We start from the raw sequence: 18,879 nt of genomic DNA, 5'->3' as shown, positions 1-18,879 counted from the left end.
TGAATAATAATAATAATAATATTAATAATAATAATAAAGTGACTTACCTTCTTATCTGTCTCTTCTTCAGTAGGGTCAGTGGCAGCCTCAGCGCGCTGGCACCAGCTCTGAATAATGCCATGGCTAGGCGTTTGGCGTACCTGCTCCTGGAGCACATCCAGCAGTTCTGTGACTGCATTCACCACTAAGATGTGCAAGGCGTTGACGACCAAATAGTCAACAAGACGGATAAAGCTGGGTAGGTGAGGGACAGAGGAGGATTGGACTGGGTTAATGTGATAGACGTGTCGGATTAATTAGCAATCATTTGACTTGTCTTAGCATGAGAAGAAAAGGTGTTACTAATTACATTAACAATTGCACTGTTCTATGGACCAATTATCACACTAAGCCATGTAAGTTTAGTAGAAAAACAAAATAGTAGGTATGTCCACAACACAAATAGAGACAGAAAGCAAAGAGAATTTAAGGGAAACAAGTACAAGAAAATGACTCACCAGATGAGGCGGCTAGATTGAAAAGTCTTGTTGAGCCGTGCAAGAGCTTTCTTGTCCTTTTGGTCACCTGTGACGGACAAATAATACTATCAACATTTTAATACTGGATATGCTGTACAGTATGTACATTTCGGTGTCTCCATATGGTCAATGTGCACGCACTTGGTTTATTAAATCTGGATTGAAGTTCCGTCAAGTAGTTGCTACACGCAGAAACTGTCACCTCCTTTACCAGGTCTTGAAACTTCTCCAAGTTACTCAACACCTGACAATAATGAACAAATAAGGGCAATGAGCTGCTGAGGAGGCATACTTCAAACATCTGGACCGATTTTTGTATGGATGTAGGAAGGCACCTCTTGCAGTTGTTTATACTGGACGTCCTGAAACTCCTGCAGTGTGTAGGTGTGTTTTTTCTCCATGTGACACAAGCCTGTGTCACTGATTTGGTAACACATTTTCCTGATGTCTATCAGTGCAGGACTTAAAGGCTGTATGACATATATATGCAAATGTTAACACAATATCCGCACTACTCACATCAATTGAAGTGTATAAACCTCAAAGATGTTTCGCTCAGTAAACATATTTACAGTGTACATTCCATATTCAAGACCATTAAGACAGATTGAGAGAAAATCCAGGTCTCAAATTATACACACGGTCACGTACCTGACTGACAAAAAACAAACGGTTTTGGAGGGACTCCCTGGTCAAATGAATCTTCTTGCTGCGAACTTTGGTGCGCCAGACATAGAAGGGTTTCCACTTTTTGAAGAGGGCAAAGAAGGGGATGCGGATCAGCTTGCAGTGGTACTCATACTCCTCTTCCCAGCGCTCACGGGTAATGAAGTCAAACTCCTCTTCATACACTGATATCACACCTCCATGGCTTATCATCAAATAGTCATCCTTACTGTACTTATAGAGTTTAACTTTGGAGGGATCGTCCAGCTGTCCACCACTCTTAATGGAAAAGGGCCGTTTGGGAGGACTTGGGGTTGACCTCACATTCTTGGACAACTGAGGAGTGGTAGAGCGACACAATCAAAGATAAATATCTCCTGCAAGTAGCTCATTTAAAGGCAATAAACAGTGAACTGAGCTAGAGCTGCAACGATTAATCATTTAATCGATTAGTTATCAACTCTTAAATGAATCGCCAACTATTTTGATAATCGATTAGTCGGTTTGAGTAATTTTTTAAAGACAAAAGTCAAAATTCTCTGATCCCAGCCTCTTAAATGTGAATATTTTCTAGTTTCTTCTCTCCTCTGTGACAGTAAACTGAATATCTTTGAGTTGTGGACAAAACAAGACATTTCAGGACATCATCTTGGGCTTTTGGGAAACACTGATTAACATTTTTCACCATTTTCTGACATTTTAGAGACCAAACAACTAATCGAGTAATCAAGAAAAAAACCAACAGATTAATCCACTATGAAAATAATCATTAGTTGCAGCCCTAAATTGAGCCTTTACCAAAGGCTTTGTCAAGCTTCTGCCTGAAGAGCCTGATTTTCCCTTTTAACATTACACTACATTTAGTCACCAGTTAATTAGACTGGCAGGTGAGCCTGGAAGCTTGATACTTTTGCCACAGTTTTAATGGTAGTCTTGTTTGTTTTTTTGTAGATGTATACAAGTATCTAATTGTAGATATTTTCGAGGTACCTGTCCATCATGCACTACAGACATCTTCAAAGCAGTGCTTATTCTCATCACTGACCTTGTTCCTGGATTGCCTTGGAGGTAGGTGGACAGGATCTTTTTTTTCACGCTGCCTGTGTGGCTGCTCGGTTTGTTGAGATGAAGTTGACTGGGTGTACCCGCCTGGATTTGCCTTTATTTTAGATTCATAAAAGAATTTAATTGTAGAGATACTTTTGGGAAACCTGCCCATCACGCGCTAGAGACATCTTTAAAGCAATGCTTATTCTCGTCACTGACCTTGGTCGTGGATTGCAGAGGAGGTAGGTGGACGGGATATTTTTGACGCTGCCTGTGTGGCGGCTCTGTTTGTTGAGATGAAGGCGACTGAGTGTACCAGCCTGGAAAAAACATCTGCTGACGGGCTTTTAAGTGGTGGAGGCTGGGTTGTTTCCGTGTTACACGCCTATTCAGCAAGGCCTAGATAAGGGGGAAGACATTGACATTTACAAAAGAACCACACCTGCATACTGTAATTACTTTTTGACTGATTATATTAATAGTGAAGAGTGGGGAGTACTAAATTGGTTGTACAGTAGATGGTATTTCATATTGTCTCATTCTCACTTGTGTGTCTTGAACATGGACAGTAGGCCTTGGTAGGATGGTGGAGCTCTGTAGTTCAGGGAGCTTGTGCAGCCGCTCTGTGACAGTATGTCAACATTGAATTAAGAGTTGACAAACCAATGCTTGTTGGCTATACTGTCTAACACGTAAGACATAACTACCCATTTGCATATTAGCTTGGCCTACCTCTGGAATCATTTTCCCTGCTTTGACCAGGGAGGCTCAGCAGAGAGGCCCTCGGAGATGCAGAGGCCATGGCATGTATTCGCACAGACTCTGGGTCAGCAGCACAGAGGAGAATCCATTGGAATGTAACGTTAGCATTAGTAGTAACGTTACGTTAGTAACGTCAGCAAGAGGTTTTTTTTTATCAGACAAAATAGTGATATAAAGATTTTTTTTTAATTTACGCAACTTTATTACTTTAAGTAGCGTTAACTTTAGCTAGCTAGCTAAGTTCAAGTCAAATATTGCGGACCCTTAACCCAATTTGTGGTACACATTGTGTCAGCACATTTCCACACATTTTTTCCACATCATTTATATCAGAGCTAGCTACCGTTAACGTTAACGTTAGTTACAATACACACAGTAACGTTAAGCAACAATACGCATAAAGCAATTGTGGACAAGGTAACTTAACTGTTGTTAAAGATAACATAAGCTAATTAATGCTAACGAACTCCCGTTAATTAACGTTAACTTACCGTTGGCAAACTTTATTCAACTTGCTTAGCTAGCTACTATCTGTGTAACGTCACTTCGTCTTATTGAGTAAGCATGGTCTTCGAGAGATATGCAAACTGGCTACCGTATCAAATATTAAGCTTCGAAATATTTTAGATATGGCTTAACGCTAGCCAACGTTTTTAACTATCGATAAAGCTAATGTACCGTAACTTTTGCTGACCTAGCTGGCTACAGCTGAGCATAGACATTTAACGTTATGTCTATGGAGCTGAAGTTTACGGTTTCCTAGCAACATAATTATCTCCCGGCATGCAACGCAGCCAAACAAAAACACGTTGCTGGGTTTGTGTTTTACAGTTTCAGTGATACCCTCAATGTATTAAATAGGTTTTCACCCCAGAGTTTGTTTTCGCCCCCTGGCTGTTTGACAAAAGCACTTGATTTCCATTAAATCATGCACCTACAGTATATACACACACACAACAAAGACCATGGTGTATTTTGAAGGTGTTTATTTTGTTATAATAAAGTTTATTTACATACCAAACCTCAGACAAACAACATTAGTGTATAAAATTAGAACATGTTGCCATTTATTAACCAAATGGCCAAAATGTTGATATCATACTTACAAAAAGGAGCAACATGCTCTAAACACACATGGCTACGTTATAATACTAGCATACTGTAAAAGACATTCTGACTCTCAATGGGATTATTTCCTTTAAAATAAATAAAAAATTATAACACAGTGACAGTTACTGTTAGAGAGTCTCTGGATCCACCATGGCAGTTTTTCTTCGCTGTGATGCCAACAAATTCAGCTGTTAAAAAAACCCCCAGCATAACACATAAATAATGTCAGTATTCAATCAGATAACACATGAACTGGAATAAGACATATCTCCCCATGTAAGAGCCAAGAGTAGCCATACCTGTTGTGTAGCAGTGGTTGCCTTTTGTTCAGCTTGTGTCAGTCGTCTCTGGAGAAGACTCGTCTTCTCTTGATACTCTGCTAGCTGCCTCTCATACTGCACAAACAAACACATACCAATTAAGTCGCATGTTGTCAAACAACTAAAAGTCACTACGTTCACTAAGCTTTTGTTTTCAAAGCACTTAAGTACCAAGGAACATATGGTGCATGTATCACTTTCCACATAGACATACTTTTTTCAGGCTGTTGTTAATAGATGTGGGCTCTGCATTTATAAATAAGCAGACGTTGTGAGTTAATCTTTACTTTATTAGTTAGTACCACTACTTTTCTACTAAAGAAAACAAACTTATTTTAGTTCATCATCCTAACACATTCTCTGATCCTTAGACCGGGCACAAGACTCACAGTCTGTCTGTGCCAGCTCCCATCATTCTCATAAACATGACTTCACCCCTAAATATTTATTATTTCACATTTATGCAGTAAATGTATGACAGTTCAATATCCTGTTGAAGTCCATAGTATGGACGGCCTACATTTTAACTTTCCCCAACTGTTAATGTAAGGCTGCTTGGCACTTATGGCGCTAATGTTGCAGGTTTCTAGTAAAATGCCTCCTGCTTCTTGTCTGTAGCTGCTTTTCTGAGCACACTGTTACAAAGGAGGCCTGACGTGTACAGAGGCCAACAGCAGCTGGACAGGCCTGAACAGCATAGATCGCTACAGGGCATGACAAACATCTTACGTTTCCTCTTAGACCAGGAAAGCAAGAATTGCTCACGGTTTCATCTTCCTTTTACACTAAACTCCCTTGTACTTTAAATCAAGCTGCAAGGTTTGTGTTGTGTGTGTGTGTGTGTGTGTGTGTGTGTGTTACACAAACCTCAGCAACAGTATTATGGTCAGTTTCAAGCTGCATCTCCAGCTCGTAGGAACGCTGCTTCTGCCGATTCAGCTCTGCCCTGAAGTAGACAGAAAAAAAGCGAGATAAGCCACTTCTCCCGGGGATAAAGCATTTACAAAGCTTTATTTTCGAGTGTTTCAACATGCTTAATATTTCCAATAGGTCTCAGTGTAGTACAGCTGTCGCTGAGGGGAAAGACAACTTCAAGTGGTAAGTCAATGTTTGTTTCAACTGTGATCGAAATCTTTGTTGTTCCACTTTAGCTGTTGCTGCTTAGTCTTTGATCCACTGTTTGTGATAAAACTGATAGAATAAAAAAACTCTAAGAGGCAAGCACCAGACGAATGTATTGTAATTAACTTTAAAGAGTATTGTATTAAACACTCTTATTTTAAACTGTATCACATTATATTGTTGTTGCAGTCTGTCGGTTTACCCACTAGTTTCCATTAGACAGATTATCATTGGAAGATACATTTTGATGCTCTTTTTGAGCACTACATTGCTTTACGTTGATCTACACAAGGAAAAAAACCTGCAAAGTCAAAGTGACAGATGTTGTTAGAGTAGGACATTTGTTTTTATTTAATGGTTTTAGTGTATGGTTCCTTTCTATTTTAAAGGTCGGAGGACATGGCCAGAACAGCGAGCGCTCGGTGGATTGTTGTCGGCCGCGGCACGCGACGAAGGCAGGGAGAAGCAAGGATGCCGGTTGGGCCTGCTGGCCCGGCTAAGGGAACTACCACACAGATCGCCACTGCCAGGACTCCTGCTCACCAACATCAGATCGATCGCACACAAAATGGATGAGCTACAACTACAACGCGGAACTGCTGCGTGATGATCATCCCCGAAGCCTGGCTGAATACACTCATCCCAGACGGCAGCTAAGCAGCTAGCAGGATGTCTGAGTTGAAAACGCATCTTGTTGTCACGTAAGGGCCCTGTTCATGTTGCACAGACATTTTAAATTGTATTTTGTGTCTGTGAAGATGCACAAAGGCACTATTTAGATCATGCCCCCACAACTGCCGTTTCAGCTAAGTTGGAGCTCTGCACGTAGCTGCAGCAGCTCCGTGTTACTAACACCGATTTGGCTCGTTTTTTTTTTTTCTATCGACAGTACTAGCATAGTTATAGCGATCAAGATTAATGTAAAAATTGGCCAGAGTTCTCCTTTAAGGCTTTAAACCGTAAACCTTTTAGTCCCTGGGGACATTTCTCAGTGAAGGTTTTGCGTCTATCTTTTCCTTCTTTAGTGATGTTAAATCTGCCTTTACGAGTTCTTACTTGAGGCCTGTGAGTTTAGTCTCGAAGGCCTGAACAAGGTTCTTGGCCTCTTCTTTCCAGCGCTGGGTACTTTTCTGCTGTGCTGTAAGGAGGCGCGTCAGATCAACACTGGAGCTCCGGCTGCTTTCCTCCAGCTCCTGCACGCGTGCGTCAAGTCCCTGCTCCTTCAGGCTGTACTCCTGCTCCATCTGTGACAGCTTGGGGGGAGAGCAGCAGAGTGAGGTTGGGTGGATATCATTTTTTTCTGGTCTAAAATCCATTTAATTAGATGTGGGGAGGAAGGTCTGGCTAGTCCTGACAGCATTCCGGGACGGGAGAAAACGTGCTCTGGTTTATTGCCATTTCTTTAAACCAATCACAATCGTCTCATACTACAATATATTTACTTTTTTTCCCCCCAAGGTTCATTTATTCTCATTCTAGTCTGGTGGTACCACAGCGGATACTTCTGTATCTCTTACCAGATAGCAGCAGGGTGAACAGGCAGGTGATGGGGTAGGTATTGTCTTTTAATGTAATTTAGGCTTTCCGCAGGCACCCCCGTCTCACCGATATAGATGGGTATCAATGATGTTCCGGGAGGTTTTAATGATCCACTGCAGAGCCCTCCTGTCTTAGACTGTGCTCACTGCATGCCAGTTTCCAGTGTCTCTAAAGGGATCCTCTGACTATTCATCTAGCACCATCATTACAGCAGGTGAAAGTTTTCATTTGTCCAAAGTTTCGGTGTATGACCAAATACCAGCAAAAACGAATGCTACAAGTGTAAAATTTATAGATTGATAGAGACTGGTGTAAAATTGGATGTGGGTATGAAACCATATGTAGCACTCACAGACTGGGCGGCCAAATTGTTTTGTCCTATCGAATAACATGATTTTAAAAACAGACTTCTGTAGAAGCAAAAACTATCAATTTTTCTTTCAAAAAAGGAACAGGTCTGTGTGTGGGAGGAAAAAGACAAGCCCTTGACTGAAGATTTTAGCACCTTATTGACAGGTTGATTATAGTGCAGTGTGTCTGGCACAAGGGAGACGCCAGCCACCCTCCTGATGAAACCCATTTCGGCCGCTTGTACCCTGGATCTCGTTCTTTCGGTCATCTCTCTTAGAGATAGAGATGGGGTGAGAAGCTCAGTCATCCTTGAGGAGCTCGGAGTAGAGCCGCTGCTCCTTCGCATCGAAAGGAGCCAGTTGAGGTGGTTCGGGCATCTGGTAAGGATGCCCCCTGGGCGCCTCCCTAGGGAGGTGTTCCAGGCACGTCCAGCTGGGAGGAGGCCTCGGGGAAGACCCAGGACTAGGTGGAGGGATTATATCTCCAACCTGGCCTGGGAACGCCTCGGGATCCCCCAGTCGGAGCTGGTTAATGTGGCCCGGGAAAGGGAAGTTTGGGGTCCCCTGCTGGAGCTGCTGCCCCCCGCGACCCGACCCCAGAAAAGCGGACGATGATGGATGGTGTCCGGCACAAGTGGCTGCTTTGCGCTACTCCTGCTCCACTACGTGTGAGTGCCTGACGTGCCTATTCCTTTATTTCCTTCCTTTTCCATTGATCACTGGGTTACCTGTTGTTTGGCCTTCTTTTGGACCAGCAGGGAGGCCTTGCGCAGCTCATCCATCTCCCTGCGTAGCTGCAGGTTCTCCTGCTGCAGCTGGAGACGCTCCTCGCTGACGCTGACACAGTCGTCCCGGGCCGCAGCCAGCGAGCCCTGCAGCCGCCCCACTTCCTCCTGGCAACGCGACAGCTCCTCACTGTAGCTACAGACGGTCGGACGGATGGATCAGGAAAGGAAGGGGGTGAGAAAGACAAAAAAAAGAAGCGGACAAAATGTTATTCTTTATACAAACATCATTATTGTCAGCAGATGAAGCCACTCCCCCTGCTGCTGTGAGAAGGATTGGCGTTAAGGTGGAGAGCTTTAACGTGCCTGCCATGTAGGCCTGCACGATTCGGGGAAAAATATGAATCACGATTTTTTAGCTTAGAATTGATATCACGATTCTCTGCCACGATTTTTTTTCTCACAAAGTGTAACGTTTATTGCACACAAGAACCATGACAAAACAAAACAAATTGGCAGTACCAAACAGATTGTTTTTGGCACCTATAGCACATTGCGTATCACCACAAGCCTGTCAACACAGAGGCTTCAATGAAGAGAAGGGAGAGCACTGCAGCGCTTGGGAGCACTTTGAAACCTTTTTTATACAGTCTATGTTTAAAACTCACTGAAGAAAGTAGTAGCGTTTTGTGATGATCGTAAAATTAAGTGAGAATCGAAGTCATAAAAAAAAACAATCGAAGTTATTTAAAAATGTAATCGTGAACAGGGTGAATCGAGATCGCGATTTTATAACGATTAACGGTGCAGGCCTACTGCCGTGAATGTGCTACATTCAAATTAGCGAAGAGTAAACCTACAATGCTAAGTTACACTTACTCCATCTCCATCTTCCTCAGTTTGTTCTGTGTGCTTTGCAGAGTGAGGCTAATGTCTTCCTTTATCCTCTCTGCATCTAGACACCTCTGGTGAAGGGCATCAATCTTCCTGAACTCTGGCTCTGCCCTGCCCTCCTTATACACCTAAAAGAAAAACAGGTGTACAACCATGCAATCAAACACTATCAGAACTCTGGAGCTGGCGTTGCCAGCGTCTTTCTTGCGCTTTCACACATACCTTCTCCAGCTCCTCCTCTACAGCTTTTCTCTCCCGCAGGGACCTTTCAATCTGAGACTCTTTATCTGCGCACTCCTTGAGAGAGGTGGAAAGAGAGAACAAGGAGAGTCAGACTCAATGAAACACACGAGCAGAAGGGATTTAGTTTAATGTTGAAAGGGATTTGTCCTTAATGGGGCAGGTTCTTACCAGCTGCAGTGCAGACAGCTCCTCGGCCATACGGTCAATTTGAACATTGCACTGCTTGCGCACATTATCCACCTGTCAAGGAAAAAGTCATAGACAGTAACTTTAATTAGACGCACAAAGTAGCTACTTGAGTTGGTGACTTGACTAAACAGCTTAAGTTCAAAGGTTAAGCCAAAACGTGTGTGAGGAAAGCTACCGTATTCAGACTTTTGCTTTGACTGTGCATATTTTATAAAAAGCAGACGAATAAAGGAAATGAAAATAATGTGTGAAAAAGCAGAGAGTAAAATGTATGAATATATAATGAAAACAAAGCGCAAGATGCATATAAACATCTAGCAGGAACTTTGTAATGTATTTATTGACCTACGATTTCAATAAAAAAAAAAAAATTGCATTCTTTGTCTATTTGACAGTTTGAGAAAACAGGAAAAGAGAGGGTCTTAACCCTAACCCTAAGAAATCTGAATTCACTCATTATTCTTCAGCAACTTCCTTTAAGGTACCCTGGGGAGTTTTTGACCACTAGTAGCTCTGTTTTTAATCGTTTTATTTGTTCTCACATTTTTCTTTACAAGGAAACTCAACAGGGCATCTGTAAACGTACCCCATTTCTTTATGAACAAGGCTGCATTTCGGAATAGTGTAAACCGTCAGCAGGACTTTGTGTCGCTTTCGATGTTTAGAAAATAGGGATAACCCTGAAAAATACTGCTCCATAGCACTGCTAGTGGTCAAACTCCTGAAGGTACAGGTGCTCTGAGTCAGGATAGTGGAACACTCTGGACACACCTCTATTTTGGGAAATGTTAACCCTCGTGCATAACTGTGAGTGGTACTTAAATCTTCAAGTAAGCCTGAGGTAAAAAAAAAAAAAATAAATAAAAATTGCCTTAGGCTGCAGTGTTTAACCTCAACCTCTGACTCAACCTCCAAGAAAATGTCCTGGAAGGTAAAAAGGCAAACGCAAGGGAAGGTCTCCAATTGACATATAGTCAAACATCCACAGTAAAAAAAATCATTCGTTGAAGGCCAGCCAGGGACTAAGATGAAAGCCAGCGCTGCAGTCATACTAGGCTTCATTAAGAGGATTTAAACAGTTGAAGGGCTTCATGAAGAAGACCCATTAATTGAGCATTAATCAATATCCCCCACTGAGGTTAGGAAGGATTAGTACATCAGTACAGACAGGCTGTGCCTCTTCCAGTGGTTTCTGTAGTTTTTAACGGATATTCATTTTTAAGAACTTAAATATAGAGTTGGCTCTATCTTTTAAGTAATGATGCAATACATTCGGTAGCATAAAAGGAGATTTTAGTCAAACGTGCAGCAAATTACATGGAGGGCATTTAGTGATTCTGAGATATTTTCTAGATTGCAAAGCCTATTCCAACAGCTAGACTGTTTTCATGAAGTTTCAGTACTATATCTACTAGAAACAGCCCAGCAGTTCTTGTTCAGAAAGCCATTCAGTTACTCTGCACCTCTTTTCTGGTGCGGACTGCAGCGTCCTGGATTAACTGTTTGATGGCCTCCTTTGTCTTCTCCAGCTCCTCTATCTTCTGTTTCTCTCTTAACTGGGCCTGAAGGGAGAGGGTAAAGACAGACACAGCTACACATGAGTGCTGAAAGGATGTGGACACAGAGGATCGATTGTCAGAGGATCCTGCAGCGCAACAGATTGAAGGGAAAGGCTCAGGGAGTGAAAAAGGCAAAAAATGGGGAAGGGATAGAGACAGAAAGGAAGAGACAAAGACAGTGACTGCAGTCACCTGGTCCTTCTGCAATGCAGCCTCCTCAGCCACCTGAACACTCTCACGAACTTTGGCCAGGGCCTCATACTTTTCCTCTTCTAGGGTGGTACAACGTGCCTGGAGTACCCCCACCTTTCTCTCCCACACAGTTTGATCTCTGCGAACTGATTCAGCCTCCTGAGATGCAGCCTTTAGTCTGGCATTTGAGAAAAAGGAGTGAGTACCAGCAGCAAGGGGCAAAGGACAGGGAACTGCTGATCATTTTGATGTTAAATTCCATGACTTCCCAACGCATTCAGACATCGCAAATATTTCCATAAAGCTCAGTGACTGTTCTTTCTGAAGTTGGTTACTGGTGTTGGGCTCCTGCTACAGTATATACAGTATGTTAGGTCAACTTGAAACACAGAATGTGGCGTGATCATGTCGAGTGACCCATTTGTAAAACAAGCTGAAATTCTTAACAATTTAGTTATAAGATTTGATACAATTTCCGTTTCACAATGCCGCATACGTTTCCTAAATGAATGAAACTTTTCTACAAAAAGGGTCAGAAAAGGGTGAAATGGGATTGCAGGTGAAGGAGCAGTTTAACCCGTGCTCACCTGGCCTCTAGCTGGCTCAAGGCCGCCTGAAGCTGTTGGAGCCGTCTGTCTGCTGCGTCCTCTCGGACCTGAGCGTCTGCCACTTCTTCCTCCTAAACATATACACACACGTCTCATGATTATTTTTTCTTAATTAACTGGATTCATTATGCTGTTCATAAAATATTCAAAATAATGACTAACGCTGGCCACAATAGCACATAGGGATGCCCAAGGCAAACAATCCCCACAACATCAGTTAAATGTTATATTTATTAAAAAAATTAATTAACTGGTGTTCCCCATTCCCATTAGGTGGACTACCAATTTTCTTCTGCATATATATATATATATATATATATATATATATATATATATATATATATATATATATATATATATTTTTTTTAATCGATTGACAGCCCTAATATATATATTAGGGCTGTCAATCGATTAAAAAATGTAATCTAATTAATGACATACTCTGTGATTAATTAATCGAAATTAATTGCATACATAATTAACGGTGCCTGAACCGATACTTTTTAAGAAAGTAAAAAAAGAAAAAGAAAAAAAAAAGGGTACTAAACAACAGTTGGTGACATTAAAGTAAAAAGTAAGTGTTCCAATTAATGATCCAGGCAGAACAATCTCGTCTCCCTCCTTCATTTTACAGTCCAATGGTGGCTAGAACGGCTCCGGGTCAAACCTCAATATGGAATGGATTAATCTGCGTTAATTTTTTTTAACGCGTTATCTTTACTCAGATTAATTAATCGAAATGAACGCGTTATTTTGACAGCCCTAATATATATATATATTTTTATCTGTGTATTTTTTATTGATTTATCTTCTCTCACCCGTCTCTGCATCTGGTCCTGGACATTCTGGAGCAGTTTGGTCATCTCATCCACTTTGGCTGTGGCCATCCTCAGCTCAGCTTTGGCCTGCCTACACCAAGAGGACAGTTCAAGCATATATAACAACATAGAAACCTGTCTGCCTTCTTGACTTCATAGTCACCTTATTTGGTTAATACAAAATAGTTAGACATTTTCAGAAATACATTCAATTCACTTTCTTCTTGGATTAAACAAATTTGATGCAATATGTTAACTTGTGAGCTTTGGAGGTGTTTTCAGGTGGATTTAGTGGGCGTTTGGGCTTTTTCCGATACTGGTGCTAAAACGATATTTTTAAAACGTTGTTGGTGCCTAAATGGTGCCTAAACCGATACTTTAAAAAAAAGAAGAAAAAACAGAAGAGCCCAAAACGGCCGTTGGCGACATAAAAGAACGGCTTGTTTATTGCCAAGGCCATTTGGTCAAATTTAAATAATGAATTTAAAATGTAATAATGACTTATTTCATTAGTTAACTGATGTTAAATAACAAAAAAGAACCACTAGATGGCAAAAGGGTACTTTACAATAACAGCTTGAGTTCCTTGAGGTGCACTTGAATCCACCATGAACTTACGAAGTGCAATTGAACGCACCATGTTGTTTGTTGGTTTCTCCTGTCTTTGCCAGTAATAGTAAAGTAGTAAAATACCAGTCATCTAGTGCCGTATTAGCACCGGGTTTCAGTACCCAAACCTATAGCTTTTTTTCTCTTGTTTTCAGTCTTTGTGCTAAGCTAAGCGGGTCCTGGCTGTAGCTTAAAATTTACTGTACAGACATAGTGAGTGGTATGGATTTTCTCATCAAACTCTCAGCAAGAAAGCAATAAGCCTTTTTTTCCAAACTTTTTTGTCGAACTATTCCTTTAACTAAAAACTTAAACATATGTGTAACCTCACAGAGTACATTTACAGAGCAAGACCTCTAACAGCAGCCATGTTGAATCTCTGATGTATTTAGTTACCTGAGCTGGCTGTGTAGCTCCTCCATTTCTGTGCTCTGCTCTGTCACCGTCTTCAGGAACTGCTGGCTAGTCTGTGTGTGGCAAGAGAGACAAGAATGCCATGTGTGTGGCATGACTCCAAACACACACGCTGAACCTTAGCTCATAAACCAACTTTCCCTTGAAACTTATCTCTCAAAGCTTTCTAAGTCCTTTCAGAACAAAGCCTAAGGAGACTGTCAGTCATTCATGGCTACAAAGCCAATCAACTTTACAGCAACTGAAAAAGGCTGTTTGTATGAGAAGTCAGAGAAGGGAATGCCCAAGGCTTGCCCTCTCATTAAAAATGCATCTGCGAGATATAGTATTACTGTCTCTTCCCACACTGAATTGTGGCCTAAGTAAGCAGCAGGCATGCATGTGTATGTGTGTGCATGGGTTTGTATGTAAATAAATATATGCACGATATTCTGTATGCCTTATTCGCCACGCTCCAAACGTTGAGCCTGTCAGATAACTGTCTAAATAGAGCCTAAACAGTTTGACGCTGAGTGTATTTATGTGTGACTGTGGGTGAGGGAAAGAGGGAGGGAGAGAGAGAGAGAGAGAGAGAGAGAGAGAGAGAGAGAGAGAGAGAGAGAGAGAGAGAGAGAGAGAGAGAGAGAGAGAGAGGGACAGACAGACAGTATGTGCTGGTAGTTAAAGGATTACCGAGCAAGCTGACAGTTCTGGCTAACTACCAGAGTGATTTAGAAACTGATAAATTTAGTTACAAGATTAAGTACGGGAGCAGCGTTAATTTCGTAGAAGTGCACAGCATTTCGATCCCATGGCTAATTAGGAGGCAATAATTTAACATGCTTTTAATTAACCGTCACTTACCGATTCCAGTTTCTGATTGGCCATTTGGAGTTTGTGTGTGTGCTGCTGGAACTGAACAAGCTGATCCTGTGACGGAAAAAAAGGCACTAAATAAAAATGAACTGCTTGTAATTACCTCATGCTTATATCAAGCATTGACTGAGGCTAAGCTGCTCTAATTAACCTCATTTCAATTAGAATGTCTCCATCTAGTGGTGAAACATTGATTTGCCAATCATGTGCTGGCTCTGCATGTTAATGTGGGAATGCTGAACCTTGAGCTGCTGCCTATGAGCATCGTGGATCTGTCCATCTGAGACGGTCTTCTGGTAGGTCTGCTGGAGGCGGTCCAGCTCCTGGGTTGCGGTCTGCCACAGCTCCATGGCCTGCAACCGCTCCTAAACAAATATACATACAAATATACAGACACGCTAAATGAAATGTTGCTTACTTACTTTGTGTTACATCTCCGTGCATTCAGAGCCTGAATCAGGATATAACCTAGTGTAGAACAGACAACAGCAGCGTTGACAACAGCTAGACTCGGTAAAAGAGAACAGCTTAAATTGTCTTATTCACATTCTATTGTGTCGGCAAGTGAAGAAGTCCCCACAAAATGAAAGGGCCGTGCTGTGTGGAGCCACGAGGACCAACTGTAGTTGTTGCTATTGTCAGTTAATAGCTCCAACGTGTTACTAAACTCCTCCGCAGTGGAGGTGGGTCTGGCAATGCGAGACTACCTATGGACATATGCAGACCTGTTCACAGAGCTGGACCTGTTCTTGGAGATTTCTGATGACTGCTTCCTCCTCCAGGGTGCTGCCCTTCACTCCCGAAGCCACCGGCAGGGCGTGAAGCTGTTTCTCAACAGAGTCCCTCAACTCCGCATGCAGCCTGGTAAAGGTGAGGGTTGATATTGATATTGTATAAAAATAAAAAAAAATATATTTTTTTGACAGTTGTGTACAGTAAATGGTCAAGATGCCTTGATTATCAACAAAGAACTAAACTAACATATCTACTCGACTACTACTCACTGTTACCTTATGTTTGGTGGGACACAAATACAAGCATAGCATAATACAGTCAATGTATAATAATGAAGGTTAGAAAACCAATACATATCTGATATTATCAAAGGAAATCTCTAACGACAGAAAGGTTTGGTTGATGCTTATTGATGTTAAGTGAATGCTTCTGTCTCATGTTGTGTATCTACTCTCCATATGTTGACACCAGTTGAATTGTTCTACCTTTCATTCTCCTTGACAACCCTCTCCAACTTCACTTTGACATCTGTCATCATCCCCTGTTGAATTAAACAAGTAGACCAACACAGAGTGTCATTAATTTGTCAGGACGTCCTGATACATTTTAGGGCACCTGTATTCAAATTTAAGTCTGGATTTTTTTTTTCTTTCTTTTCTTTAGAGAAGCCACAAGTTACTCATTAAAACCAACTCAGTTCAAATGACATTCACTCAGCTCCAGCTTATCAAGTTTTGGGCTTTCTTTTCACACAATGTGGCATATTCCAAGAACTTAAATGTATGCATCCCATTACTTTATAATGTCTGTAAGTCAAGACATGTAATATGTGAGATTCTCCAATATTTAATTTCACTGTCCGAATTGAATTTGTGTCTCAGTGTTTTTCACCTGGTATCTCTGCAGCTGTTCAGTCATTTCATCCATGTGCCGATCGTACTCCGCCATCAGCGGAGCCATTATGCTGCAACAAGGATGAATAATCATGTCACTTGTGGAAGAACGTTTTTGCTCCCCAGTGCACCCATATCTACATGAGGTTGGTGTCCTCATAACTCGGGCTTGTAACAAGAATGTGTTGACTGTCATACAAGAAAGACTTTAATTGCGCCTGTCTGACCTTCTATCTGAGATCCAAGGTGTAGGAGACTCTGCGCGTCTTGCCTCCTCAACCTGATGAGCACAAATGCAGAATATGAAGGTTTGGCATGATGGGGTGTCCAGTTTTAGCTAATTCTACTTAGGGCTGGGCGATATGGAGAAAATCAAATATCATGATATTTTTGACCAAATACCTCGATATCGATATTGTAGTGTTGACTATTGGTGCTTTCACAACATATTTACACAGTGTGATTTTTGATAAATAATCATCAGTGACGTGGATGTAATGACTAAGTGGGTAAGGGCAAATAATAAAACAGTTTTGTACGTTCGGAAAAGTACATCACTCTACTGTAATGCAGCCTTTAAAACCAGGAAAAGACAACACTTATGCCATATCACGATATCGATATAATATCGATATATTGCCCAGCTCTAATTCTACTAAATACTCAAAATGTCCATATGTGTATGGTATATCTTGTCAAATAATGTCCTAACAAAGTCAAACGCATACCAGCTGTTTACTGGAGATACCAAATCATAAGCTGAATCTTTTTATAGAGATATTTACAGATGTCTTTGTACCTGAGATGATGTGGATTGAGTCCCGTGCCCATACTGATACTGACTGAGAGCAGAATTTAATCTGTGGACTGAAATCACACACACACACACACACACACACGAACAAATGGCTCCACATTTCATAGTTGAAGTTTCCCCACCAAACTTGGCTATTTTGAAAATGCTAATTTTCACAAATAGGGTCCTATTTCCAAACACTAGCACTCAACTATTAGATATAGCAGAATAGCAGACAGCATTACAAACATCTTAGAAGTGCATGTTAAATCTGTAGTTGAGTATCTGATTAGTCAAGAACAGATCCAGCAATTGTTGACTGTGTTTGCTGCTTGCAGTTTTGCTGAGAGCGGTCACCGTTTAGGCTAGAGGTTAGTTACAGTTCAAAGTTATTCAAAACTTTAAAAAAAGAAAAAGAAAAGAGGGAATTAGAGCAAGGCCATGCATGAATTTCAAGAACACGCTTGTAAGAAGGCACTGGCAGCAAAGATGATAGATGGATAGAGCAGGCATTAATTAATCCAGCCTTTCAGTCTGAAAATGTAGTCCTACGTTTAGGCAGAGGAGTAAAAGCATTTCATCAAAAAGATATACAGTTCATGAGGTTCCTTGGATTTGTCACTGCGATGAACATCTTAGATCATATCAAATAAACACTGCAGTATAGACAAATCGGCCCTGGTTGCACAATTGTTGTTATTGGGGCCAAATGATTCAGGCACACATAAGCACCTTGACAGTGAAAGGAAAGGAGAACAACAGTCCTGATAAAGCACGTATTATGCTGTCTGAATGCGCCTGACTGTACTATCCATTTACAAAAGCAGAGTAACTATCATGTGTGTGTGGGTCATTTTGAGCCTTTTGTCAGTTTTAAAGAAGATATATTATTAGCCATCATCAGCGCTGAAGGAGCTTGTCATGCACCACACAATTATGTCATTTTCACTATTCATTTAGAACTGTAGGGCAGTCTCATACTAGATTATTGATGAAGAATAGCCATACTGTTGTAGGTACATTTGTCTGTTCTATATAATTAACTTTAAAATGCATGATCTACAATAGTGTGTGTGTGTGTGTGTGTGTGTGTGTGTGTGTGTGTGTGTGTGCGTGCGTGCGCGTGCGTGCGTGCGTGCGTGCGTAGAGATCATATAGTCATGATAAAGCAGTCATGGTGGCTTATTTTGAATGTACAGCCCTGTTATTATTCTTATTCTTATTCTGAACACTTGAGCTAAACTTCCCTTGAACGGATTTTGAGACGGCTTTGGGCTGGACAATTCTGATGAAGTTGACAATCTGCTAGTGTGTCCTCCTGGGTCTGTTCTTACCTTGATCGCGTAAAAATTCGACTTCTGCTTCCATGGTGAAGGCGCAGCCTGGATAACTGTTACAAGCAAAACAGTTTGCGTTGGCAAGTTAAAAACGACCACCACTAACGTTACCTTCAAACTCAACATTAGAAGCAAGTACAATCTGTGCACTAACGTTAGTAACGGCAACTGTTGTTTTCAATGCAATATTTTAGTGTGTTAAAAACTGTGCCTCAAATCCACATATTTTCCGCCAATGACGTTCCAAAGTTGCTAAAAAAAAACAAAAAAACAAGGTAGCTGGCGTTGACGTTATCTGTGGTTACCGCGGCAGCTAGCTGGCTAAACAATCTCAGCTAGGCTTAGCTAGCTAACTACACCTTTTGGTCTGTTAAACAAATGGCTAACTTGCAACACAAATCATTTTCAGGGAAAGGTGAAACTTACGGGTTTTATCAATGTGTTATTTGAGACGTGGTAGTTTACAAATACAATATCATGAGTGGGGCTTTTACATTACTCTTTGGTTCCGCCGTCCGTTTTGAGGCAAACAAATACCAACCAATAGCAACGAAGGTTGTGCACGGCAGAATTGGTTC

The 18,879-nt window shown here is 41.3% G+C and overlaps 2 protein-coding genes across 5 annotated transcripts in view; both read right to left on the bottom strand.

Moving 5' to 3' along the window:
- Nucleotides 1-3,033, bottom strand: part of dnah6 (dynein, axonemal, heavy chain 6) — a 69,241-nt gene extending 66,208 nt beyond the window's left edge. The window contains exons 1-9 of the mRNA XM_078266663.1: nucleotides 2,964-3,033; nucleotides 2,778-2,854; nucleotides 2,451-2,630; nucleotides 2,230-2,343; nucleotides 1,170-1,520; nucleotides 854-988; nucleotides 660-762; nucleotides 498-564; nucleotides 48-234 (exon numbers count right to left, since the gene is read on the bottom strand). Coding sequence (XP_078122789.1) covers nucleotides 48-234; nucleotides 498-564; nucleotides 660-762; nucleotides 854-988; nucleotides 1,170-1,520; nucleotides 2,230-2,343; nucleotides 2,451-2,630; nucleotides 2,778-2,854; nucleotides 2,964-3,033 — 1,284 coding nt within the window. The remainder of the gene's footprint in view (nucleotides 1-47; nucleotides 235-497; nucleotides 565-659; nucleotides 763-853; nucleotides 989-1,169; nucleotides 1,521-2,229; nucleotides 2,344-2,450; nucleotides 2,631-2,777; nucleotides 2,855-2,963) is intronic.
- A 931-nt stretch (nucleotides 3,034-3,964) lies between these two features.
- On the bottom strand, nucleotides 3,965-18,857 carry sclt1 (sodium channel and clathrin linker 1). Of its 4 annotated transcripts, none has more exons than XM_078266629.1 (22): nucleotides 18,728-18,857; nucleotides 18,299-18,354; nucleotides 16,968-17,035; nucleotides 16,396-16,448; nucleotides 16,167-16,239; nucleotides 15,761-15,816; nucleotides 15,266-15,401; nucleotides 14,783-14,905; nucleotides 14,529-14,594; nucleotides 13,668-13,738; nucleotides 12,663-12,753; nucleotides 11,824-11,915; nucleotides 11,237-11,414; nucleotides 10,949-11,047; nucleotides 9,465-9,536; nucleotides 9,276-9,350; nucleotides 9,039-9,181; nucleotides 8,163-8,355; nucleotides 6,602-6,798; nucleotides 5,291-5,369; nucleotides 4,403-4,498; nucleotides 3,965-4,291 (listed from the first exon to the last, which is right to left on the bottom strand). In XM_078266629.1, the coding sequence occupies exons 2-22, from the start codon at nucleotides 18,330-18,332 to the stop codon at nucleotides 4,232-4,234; spliced, it is 2,055 nt and encodes a 684-aa protein (XP_078122755.1). In that variant the 5' UTR covers nucleotides 18,333-18,354; nucleotides 18,728-18,857; the 3' UTR covers nucleotides 3,965-4,231. The 4 variants fall into 4 exon arrangements, 3 of the variants coding, with proteins under 3 accessions (XP_078122755.1, XP_078122759.1, XP_078122764.1); XM_078266633.1 differs by lacking the exon at nucleotides 18,728-18,857 and adding an exon at nucleotides 18,456-18,523; XM_078266638.1 differs by lacking the exons at nucleotides 3,965-4,291; nucleotides 6,602-6,798 and having other exon boundaries at nucleotides 4,410-4,498.
- Nucleotides 18,858-18,879: the final 22 nt, after the last annotated feature.

The sequence above is a fragment of the Sander vitreus genome, chromosome 2 (genome assembly GCF_031162955.1).
Source record: "Sander vitreus isolate 19-12246 chromosome 2, sanVit1, whole genome shotgun sequence".
NCBI lineage: Eukaryota > Metazoa > Chordata > Actinopteri > Perciformes > Percidae > Sander > Sander vitreus.
This window is presented reverse-complemented; position numbering and strand designations above follow the sequence as displayed.

Coding starts and splice junctions, on each gene's coding strand:
- sclt1 (XM_078266629.1), bottom strand. CDS start 18,332: ATGGAAGCAGAAGTCGAATTTTTACGCGATCAAG. Junction 11,415..11,823: donor TTGAGCCAGCTAGAGGCCAG/GTGAGCACGGGT, acceptor CTCAAATGCCAG/ACTAAAGGCTGCATCTCAGG. Junction 11,048..11,236: donor CTGCATTGCAGAAGGACCAG/GTGACTGCAGTC, acceptor CTCTCCCTTCAG/GCCCAGTTAAGAGAGAAACA.